The following is a 10,823-nucleotide window of genomic DNA, read 5'->3' on the forward strand; positions in this document are numbered from 1 at the left end:
ATATTGACTGATCTTTGTTTCTTTCTATTTTCGTTTTTTAGCAGCCTAAAGTATTTCCCTCACTCATTAAAGCTGACATAATTTCAATGATTCAAACATTTGTTGGAGACAAAACACATGTTTTGTTCTGTTTATTTTGTTTTGTTTATTTAAATGAATTGTGTGGCCTTGCTAATAATATGACACATCAGGTGAATCACAGGTGGTTGCTATGGTTACCACTATATTCCTGGCAGTGGGTGATGATGGAAGAAGCCACACAGTTTTCAACCGTGTTCATCATGTGCAGTGCAGGACAGGTCGGCGTTCATGTCTTTCTGTTTTATGAGTTTCACATCTTTATGGGTGGATTTCATTATGTTAATAAATACATTAGATCGAATTGACCTAGCACTCTCTGGACAATGAACTAATGGCACATGGCACATACAAGTTGTTACTTGCAGTAGGGTAAGGTAAAGGCTCCACTACATTATCTTAATCTACCTGTATATGGCAGACTATCTTATATATACATTCCTCTAAGAGCCGCATCCCACTTCCAAGCCCATTCACGCCCCCTTTACATCGACTTCAACTCATAGGTAGGTGCTAGAACGTAAGGAATACCGCCCATAACTCTATCATTGGTCCCCCGTTGCCATGGTGACCGCCGTCCATTGGCTCGTATTCCCAGCTATGGGACCGGCGGATCCAATTTCAACCGAGGGGGGCGTAGCCAGAACACACACACACACACACACACACACACACACACACACACACACACACACACACACACACACACACACACACACACACAAAAATAGCTAATAGTTAGCTCACAACTTTCCACTTTTCTCTTTCACCTCAATCGCAGTAACATCCGTATACACCACTTGGCTAGGACTGATCACGTGGCACACGGAGTTCTTAACCGGAAGTGCGTCCGGCGGTCAAATATGTCCGACCGGAAACGTGCGCTGCGCCACAATAGTTCCGCCACAATAGTTCCGCCACAATAGTTCCGCCACAATAGTTCCCCCCCCCAAAATGTTTTTTTTTTAATTTGTTTTTAATTTTTTTTTTTTTTTTTTTTTCAAAAAACTTTATTTTTTTGGAAAAAAAAAGTTTTTAGTAAAGAAGCGGGCGTGGACTCTAGATGTGAGCGGCCCGAAGGGCCGCGAACCTCTAGTGTTAATACAATATGTACATATGCAGTGGTTGGAGGTGGTCCACTCTTCCATTGAGAATTTATTATAGACCCGTTTTGCCCATTTTTATTGGATTCAAATGTCATAATGTGTTTATTTTAGCTTAATGTTTTGTGTGAACCCAATTGTTGAAATGTGCTGTAAGCCTATGAATAAACATGCTTTGCCTGGTGTTGGCAGGGCTGGATTGGGACAAAAATTCTGCCCTGGCATCTTGGCCCAGAACGGCCCACCACAACCGGCGCGAACCGAACATATAAGATCTACAAGCCTCTGGGCCACAGCTCCTGAACGGCGAGTAATAGAAGCTGGCATTTCTGTTCAAGAACATATATTTTAAAATGACATTTCTGTTAAGCAGCAAGCTAAATATGCTTAGATGATTTTTATTTATATAACGATAAATGTGCGCGATGTGAGACGGAGGAGGCTTCACTTCCGCTTTAACCGCGGGTTCTCGTCATTATTTTTCCGTTATCCCAGACTGTATGACGGGAGCATTTGCAAATTGCGGAATCAACAGTCTAGCCACGCGAGACAAGGCGGAAATCAAACGGCCTGTTGTGAACGAACAGGCTTTCCCCCAGAAAGCCTGGTGAGGCGAGGTTAGTGGGCCGGTGTTACTGAAGGATTCCTCTCCACTTAGTGGCCACCAAGCAGAAACATTACCGTAACTATCCTAAGACGGATGCAAAATTATTTGGTAAAATTATTAATATTATTATAATTATTATTTTTGGCCCACTGGCCAACTTGTATAGTCGGCCCACCAGGCATATGACCGGTATGCCAGTTGCCCAGTCCACCCCTGGGGTATAGCCGTATATAAGCCAAAGCTTTCAAGTCCAATACTATCTCCACTGACAAGTGGGGATTTGATTGTCCCTTAGTTGAGCGTGGAAATGTGACGTCTCATGACGGAAACTATAACCTGACTCCGCCAGATGGTGGCAGCAGTGCGTACCGCCCTACTTTACCATCTGAGACTGCTCGGGGAGAGTTGATAACACTCGTAAAGTCCCAGACCGGACGAATCAGCGGCAGCTACGGGCCGGCTCTGAGCAGCTCTGAGCCAATAGAGTCTGACTGCAGACCACGTGGAAACCCAGGAGGCGGATTCTGGGTGTAACGTCATGTAGAGAGGCCAATATGAGTGGTTGGAGTTGGCACTCCCAGACTGTGATAGACAGACGGCCCCATCCAGTCACCTGCTAAAGAATTTGAAAAAATGGCCCGCCCCTTACATCGGGTCTGCCCGAGCAATTCCAGATGGTAAAAGTAGGGCGGTATATGCAGTATACGCACTAGTGCCACCATCTGGCGGAGTCAGGTTACGGAAACTAGGGTTCAAATCAGGGGCGCAGGAGGCATTTTAAAAGTGAAGGGGACATATCTGGGAGGTATGTGCGCGCGCATAGCGCGCGCGAAAAAAATTTGGGGTACCCCCCCCACTTTTGGTGATATCCCCCCCACTTTTGCCCCGAGGAGGGGGGGACATATCCCCTCCACTTGAGCTGAATTACACAGTTGTTTTATGCAGATTTCAAGGCATTTTTAAAATGAAATACACATGAATTCATTAAGTCTATATTAGATCTTTTTATTGAAGGAGTAACAGGCCAACAGCTGCAGCACTTTTTTTTTAACCCTTTTAACCTTTTTTTAACTGCTTGTCACTATCGCGTCGCATTAATTATGATGTATTATTTATTTACTTATCAAGTTATCACTAGTACTGCAATAACCAACACAACCAAAGCTTAAAACACACTTCAACACAAACACTGACATTAAACAGTCCTCTCGTCATAACCAACGTTTCTTTCATGTTTCTATGGTTAACTTTTTACCTCAAGAACACCGACTATAGCAGCAATTTGGCACAGCGACCGTTCATCACTCAAAACACTGGCCAGTGGCCACAATAAAATACAGTACTCAGAACTCAGAAGCATGACAGCCGCTCAGCCGTCAGAACACTGAACACACAATACAATGATACAGTCCACAAGCAGTTGGCACAGCACAGGTTAGAACAGGCCACCAGTCCAGAACACAATACGGTATAAATGTCATTCATTACCGGCTTGAGAATTGAACATCCTTCCTCCTCCTCCTCCTCCTCCTCCTCCAGTCCTCTCACACACAGCCCAAATAACAACAAAGTAATCCTTTAGCTTCCTTGTCCAGGGCCAGGGTGGCAACAAAAACAACAAATCCTTTCCTTGTCCAGGGTGGCGGCATTCCTTATTAACTATTTGAAATGGCAGAACCAAAGTTATAAATATTGTGTTCTATCGAGTTTCAGCCGTAGCAGCGGTCTCCTGTGCTTCCTTAACTATCGTTTCTTGTTGTTGCCAGATTTTGCGAGAGAAACAAGCAGCCAGCTATATGAAAACCACCCTGGAATATTGTGGTTTTCATATAGCTGGCTGCTTGTTTCTAAGAACTTGGCAACACAGACCAAACCATTTTGCAGGAAAACAGAGGGGTGTTCTCATTATAATAGCATCTGTAAATCGCTTCGATCGTGTTTAGTGCATGATTTCAGAATTTAGACCACTATGTCCCTGACTGGGGGGGACAGGGGGGTCTTCTGGAAGTGAATGGAGGGGACAAAATTTCCCATTTTCGCCCCTGACTGGGGGGGATATCCCCCCCACCCCAAAAAAGTGGAGGTGTTAATCCCCCCCCATCCCCCCCTATCTCCTGCGCGCATGGTTCAAATCACAAATCACAGGGCGGATATAAAACGTACTGTAGCTTTACCAAATCCATTCCATTTCCTGAGAACTCTCTGCAGTTGCCTGTGGTATCACCAAAACCACAATGCAGCAGACTTCACATGTGCCTTTTGTATGCTAAGACCTTACTGTGAATCATGAGGCTTGAATGAACAACACTGTACAGAATGAACTGTGTGTGTGTGTGTGTGTGTGTGTGTGTGTGTGTGTGTGTGTGTGTGTGTGTGTGTGTGTGTGTGTGCGCGCGCGCGTGCCCTCCTTACACACCACCTCTCTGCATAGATAGTTACTGTTGTTTTTGTATGGACCAACAAATCTCTCTAGGGCTCACCATGTCCTTAATACTGTAATCATCAGTAACAGGCTAATTTCGGCTGTCTGAGACATTAGAAAGTTGCTAAACTACTTAATCTCATCAGTGTAATCTTACCCCTGCTCTGCACTGTTAGATGAACACAGTTTTTTGCCATGGAATACTTACTATTAGCCTAATTACATTATTGCCCCTTACATTGTATGTAGTATACTGTACAGTATGTTCCGTTTACATAGCTAGTCAACAGGCTGTGCCCAGAAAAAGTATTCAGATCCTATTCTGATTCTCAAATGATTGAAAGGTATGGTGCATGCAAGAGCTTTCATTGAGGAGCAATGGTTTTATAACAGCAACAGTAATCTCAGCACCAGCTGAACCAATTAACTATTCTTAGCCACAGTCATGAAATCCTAATGGTCAGACACCGATAGCAAGGACAATGACTGGAGGTGTATGGAATCATTACAGCAGGGGTCTTCCATGTTTTCGGACCAAGGACCCCTTAGTTGAGAGAGAGATGAAGCAGGGACCCCCACAACCTTTTCATAGATAGTGAAAAGGTATAGTTTCATTGTTTGACAGCACAATCATCAGTGTATTTTGTATTCATGTCAATTTGTGTTTTCAGATATTTAACCACTTGAGCTGTCATTAATAAACTTGACCTTTCACTCTACTTAATCTGCTCTTTTTCCCCTCTACACCAAACCTCTTTGCCGAAAATAGCCGATCAAGCTCACAATGCATTGGAGTGCGAGTTGTGAGCTTGTAGATGTGCTATTTTTAGCTACAGTTCTCAGAATATAAGAAAGAAGTCTTGATTATGCTTGCACCTCTTTGTTCTCCCTTCTCCGACATTTCAATGTCTCTAATAACTATATAAGCTTCAGACCTCCCATAGGGGATAGCGGGGCTCGTTGTGCCACAGGGTCAGTTGTTATTCTCCATTTAAATCAATACAATGTCAACTCAAATGTTGTCAATCAGTTTTCTGGCTTCTTTGGACCTCCCCCGCCAGAAAACTACAAACGGAAAAAGATATTAAAACCTACTGAAATGATGACATGTATTAATATTCTATGCTATGTTGATGAATTGAACATAGCCTAGGACCACAATGGAAACAAGTTCCCAGAACTTTTTTTGTGTTATTCTATTAGCTTGAATGTTTTACTATAGGCTACCTTCATGCTGTTCACACTTTTGATTAATATAGTATTAAATCAATTAATCGAAAGAAAGAAAGAAAGAAAGAAAGAAAGAATTCCCCAAATGTCTACATTATTGCACTATGTATCTTCCATCTTGTCACGTTCACAAAGAAAGATTGAGGAGGACACGAGAGAACATGAAGAATTTAATGGCTTTCAAAACTTGATCAATTCTGACCTCTAGTGGTTGGTTGGGATAACAATTATGAGCAGAAACTAAAGAAACTGTGCCTTGAGGTTAACTTTCTCTATTGAATTAAAGCATGAGTCCACAATAAAACAACTTTGAAATGAAGCAAATATGGGTAGAAATAACATTTTGTTAGACACAAACTCTTTCTACTATTTCTAAGTAAACTAAATATGAAACTATCGAGTAATTTATACAGTCCATATACTCAAAGTTGTTGTTTTGTATCTCTGTTTTTATTGTGTACAGTGGTCCTTTTTACAAAAATCATCCTGGACGTGGCAATAAGGATTGGACACACAAAACAAAGCTTTTTCTGTTTCAATTGGACCAAAAAGTTCATTACAATATCAGAATGACACCATATTACGTTTTTCTTTAAAAAAGATTTCCCCTTATAAGAATACAACCTGAGAAGTGAAATGCATCAGATAATGCAGTCAGTAAAAAATGTAAAATGTCCTGAACATGACAAAAAAGAAAAAAGAAAAAGAAAAGATGTCACATGCTAAATACAGAAACAAACCTTAAGAGGTGCATATGTGAGCGTCACAGTGTCAGAGTTTACATAGAGAATATATCACTGTACATTATCCTAATTATTTCATGGCTACTTGCATCTCAATGTATCCACCTCTTTCCGTGGGAATTTACTGGGGATTTTTTTGCATCACACTTTCGGTTAACAGCAGACATACAAGCTCACGTCGCGTCGCAGATGCAACCATTGTGAGCTTGTAGATCACACTCGGCTGCGGCGCCAGAAGCTCCGTGCAACTTCTGCGCAATGCACGATGGGATGTTGGAAAGTTGTGGATACATTATTTTACTATCTTAAAAGCTTCTGCTTCCCACAGAAACATAAACTGAGGCAAAACTGCAGTCTGCTGAGAATACTGGTCTGAATCAGTCGGAATGTACAAATATGGTGTGTGTGTGTGTGTGTGTGTGTGTGTGTGTGTGTGTGTGTGTGTGTGTGTGTGTGTGTGTGTGTGTGATCCCTGGAATATCTTGTATCGAATAGGCTATAGGAGAAACATGACATATCACCGTATTCACTTTTTGGCTTTTTCCAGTATTTCAATTATGACATCACTTTGATGCTCGAGTAGGCCTTCGAACAGGGCTTCTGCGCATGCATCGCTGCTCACACTGTCAAGGATCTTTCTCATGCGATCTGCGTCTGTGGGCTCGGCACGGACTTTGGCAGCCAAACCAACATGGAACCCCCAGCTCATCAGGTCATCAACAATCTCAGTCACGTTCTTGACGTCTCTAGCCAATCTCCCCCGATTCTTGAGGAAGAAAGCCCTTTTGTCTTTACACAAAACAAAGGAGAACATGATGCAATAAATAAGATGTTTCAAGATGGTAAATTGAATGAAAAATGTGACATGTATATTTGGTGAAGGAAATCGCTCTGTACCTGGAACAGAAAGGCTGATGTTCGTGTTACTTGATTCGGATGGTCCTGTGGACGAGAGGATTGAAAGCCTTTATTGCAGTGTGTAGACATGATTAAAATATCAAAATATATTTCATTGCATGAAATATTTTCAGACATCAAAGTAGCAGCTGGCTGCAAGATTATGGATGAAAGGATAATCCTGATTATTTAGATTAATAATGTGGTGCTACTTCACAGTTTGGCCTATAACTCTTATAATCGTAGGTCGTACATTCAAAAAAAGGGGAGAGGCCCCTTTCCCCACAAATCATGAAAGCTGTGTCTGATCTGTCCCAAATTTGATTCACACACACAAGGAACATCTAAATGCAGAAACACGTGATTGCACTTACACTTACACTTCACTTATACATTTAAAGACAAATATGTATATGGTATTTATTATTTATGGATGTCTTGTAAAACGGTAAAGGTGCAAAGGATCTGTGATGATGAGAGTGAGTTGGTCTGTACCTGGAACAGAAGGGCTGTTTGTGATCTTTGGTTCAGATGGTCCTGTGGAAAAGAGAAGTGAAAGCCTTCAATGTATTGTGTAGACGGGTATGGGTAATATTAATAAATGATATATAATTAGAGAGAGAGAGAGAGAGAGAGAGAGAGAGAGAGAGAGAGAGAGAGAGAGAGAGAGAGATTTCATTTTTTACCTGGCTCAGTGACAGCAACTGAACGATTCCATTCTTTGAGTTGTGGATATGTTTCTTCAATCTCTTTTTTCTTTAGAAGTTCAAGGAACTGAGATGAAGCTTCCTCGCCTCTATCGATCATTTTATCTATAAGTTGAATACAAGCCTCTTCTGGCTGTGCAGTATTCATCAGTAGTTTATAAACTCTTCTATCAATAACTCCGTCTTGGTGTGCATGCTGCACAATGTGGCGATCATGGCTGAGCCACTCGACAAGTTTTGTCGAGTTGGTGGTCAATATTTTCACAGACGAGTCCTATAGAAATGAAATATTTTATTCAATATGCATCAAATGTAACATGTAACAATGACACAGTGGTGGAAAAGTACTCAATTGGTTTACTTAAGTAAAACAAGTAGACAAGTAGAAGTATGTAATTCAAAATGTACTTGAGTAAAAGTATAAAAGTATTGGCATCAATAAGTACTTAAAGTAGCAAAAGTAAAAGTACAAAAAGTACAAAAAGCCGATATACAAGCTCACAACATGTCGCGATGCGACCCGTTGTGAGCTTGTAGATCGGCTATTTTCAAATAGCCACGGTATAAAATAGGGCTAAAGTGGTTTATGTATGTTTTATAATATTATATCTGCAAAGTAACCAGTAACTATAGTTTTCAAATAGGCCTAAATGTTGTGGAGTAATAGCAAAATATTTGGATCCGAGATGTAGTGGAGTAGTTAAAAGTTGGAAATTGGAAACACTCAAGTAATGTACAAATACCTCAAAAGTGTACTTAAGTACAGTACTTGAGTAAATGTACTTAGTAACTTTACACCACTGTAATGACAGCATATTTTGTATTGCTCTTTGTCAGTAAACCTAAAGTATCTACCTTGGATGCCATAGTCTTCTGTGGATGGCGCACAGCTGAAAAGCAAAGAAGAAATGTAATATTTTCTCATTGGAGTTAAAGGAGTAGGGGGTTGTGGTTGCGAATGTTATTACAAATACTTGCATACTCGTGCATGCCTTTATTATGTACACTATGTATACTGATCAGCTAGCATTGTGTGCATGTTTTTACCACAACCATTGCCCAAAGCAAGCTGGTTTCACATTCCAAAGTTAATTTGCATACTGGACTATGAGGAAGTACAAGTCAAGGGGTCTAAATGTTAGAGCCATGCACCCGACAAGTGTGAACAGGTCAGTTTCTCTGTCCTCTCTGATCATACAAACCGATAAAACAGGAACTTCTGACAAAACCATGACCACGACAGCACGTTTTTGCATAATGCATTTTGTCTAGAGGGTGTCAGTCCCCCTCCCTAAAACAACACAAGCTTGCATTGCAACATGTAGTTATAGATATTCTCGAAATAATTTTAGAGATAAGCGAGTCATGAACACATTTTCACTTCCACTTTCTCTTTTGACGTCAACTCCTCAAAAAACAAACTCAGTCTAAATAGGCTACTTTTGAAACAAGTAGGCTACTCTATAAAAAATGCACCGTAACAAATAGGCCTAGGATATGGTTATGTGCACAGACTGCACACATGGTTCTGTCAATGGAGAATGACCCTGATAAAATTATGTAATCTCTGGCCATAGCATTAGAAGAAGGAGTTCTCCTTAAAGGAGTAGTTCACCCCCAAAATGACTTTTTTTCTATTGATTAGTCACACCATGGAGACTAGAGTTCAATAATGTTTTTAGTTTTTTGTCGCATTCCTAAGACAAAAATGTGATAACAATAAATGTACCCCCATTCGTTCCGGATGGGGACCCCAATCAAATTTTTGTCTTAGGAATGTGACAAAAACCAAAAAATATTATTGAACTCTACTCTCCATGGCATGAGTAATCAATAGAAAAAGAAAAGTCATTTTGGGGGTGAACTACTCCTTTAACGCTATGTCACCGATGAGCCCTTGCGCTCAATGCCGCGGTAGCGCAGGCTGCTCTGCCTCTCGTCTGTAGTAAAAAAAAAAAAAATACACTTTCACTACGTACCAAAAGAAAGACTGTTCTAAGATGCTGAAAGCCTACTTTCCTTGTGGCAATACTCAGAGCCCCCCACCTCACTCTAAAATACACTTTTTAGCCAGAAAATACAATATTTCACGAAGTTTTAGCTACTCCACAGCGCCCTCTACAGATCTTGTCAATAGAAAAGTCCATTGACCAGATTTTGCCTTCCGGTGAAACATTTTCTTTTCTGTCTAACATGTTTATTTTAGACGTGAGGTGGGGGTTCAGAGTGTTGCCACTAAGAAAAGTAGACTTTCACCTCCAAAAAGCAGTCTTTGTTTTGGTGAGTCGCGAAACTGTATTTTTTATTTTTACAACAGACGAGAGGGTGCGCAGCCTTTCCTGCGGGAGCAGGGCTCATCGGTGACATTAGCGTTAATGAACACTCCTTCTAACGCAATGGACCAGAGCCTATATTTTTCCAATATTTGATCAGGCTATGTATTTTTGTGTGTGTGTGTGTGTGTGTGTGTGTGTGTGTGTGTGTGTGTGTGTGTAAATTTTAGAGTCACTTTCAATTGTTTCACAAGACTAGAACGAGTTTGGTTTTGGACGAGTTGCCGTCAAAACAAAAGAGAAAGTGAAAGTGAAAAAGTGTTAATGCTTTTCCTCTCCAAAAGTAATTCGAAAATAGCTTATACTTCCACTAAAAGTGAACTTTATCCTTTTAGTTGACCTTGTATCAGTGAACTGTACTGTCCTGTACCCTTTCCTAAATGCAAACAATTTCTAACAAAGTATTCAATCAAACAATCTAGACTACATTATGTTGCAATGCAAGCCTGTTCTGTGCCCCGACATACAACTTAGACGTGTCACAGCACAGGAGAGTTTAAACTGTTTCACATTTAAAAGAGTCAGAACAGAGAAAATAGCTTACCTTATTAGACTTTGAGGTGTGACAGCTAGACACAAGATCCAAACAGACTTGAAGTGAACAAAAATGCTTCTAGTGGGAGGATCAGCCCTGTCTGTCTCCATCCCCCCTGGCCTCCTCCCCTTCCACTTATCTGTTTCATTTTATAGCCTATACATTGTG

General features: G+C 40.9%; 1 protein-coding gene across 1 annotated transcript; it reads right to left on the reverse strand.

Annotated features, from left to right (window-relative positions):
- Positions 1-6,709: 6,709 nt before the first annotated feature.
- LOC308307589 (uncharacterized protein) lies at positions 6,710-7,887 on the reverse strand (the record flags this gene model as incomplete). Its single annotated transcript, XM_080752857.1, has 4 exons — positions 6,710-6,972; positions 7,081-7,125; positions 7,576-7,617; positions 7,767-7,887. The coding sequence occupies 4 exons, from the start codon at positions 7,885-7,887 to the stop codon at positions 6,710-6,712; spliced, it is 471 nt and encodes a 156-aa protein (XP_080608983.1).
- Positions 7,888-10,823: the final 2,936 nt, after the last annotated feature.

This window comes from Nannobrachium achirus (assembly GCF_963921795.1).
Source record: "Nannobrachium achirus genome assembly, chromosome: 22".
NCBI classification, from domain to species: domain Eukaryota; kingdom Metazoa; phylum Chordata; class Actinopteri; order Myctophiformes; family Myctophidae; genus Nannobrachium; species Nannobrachium achirus.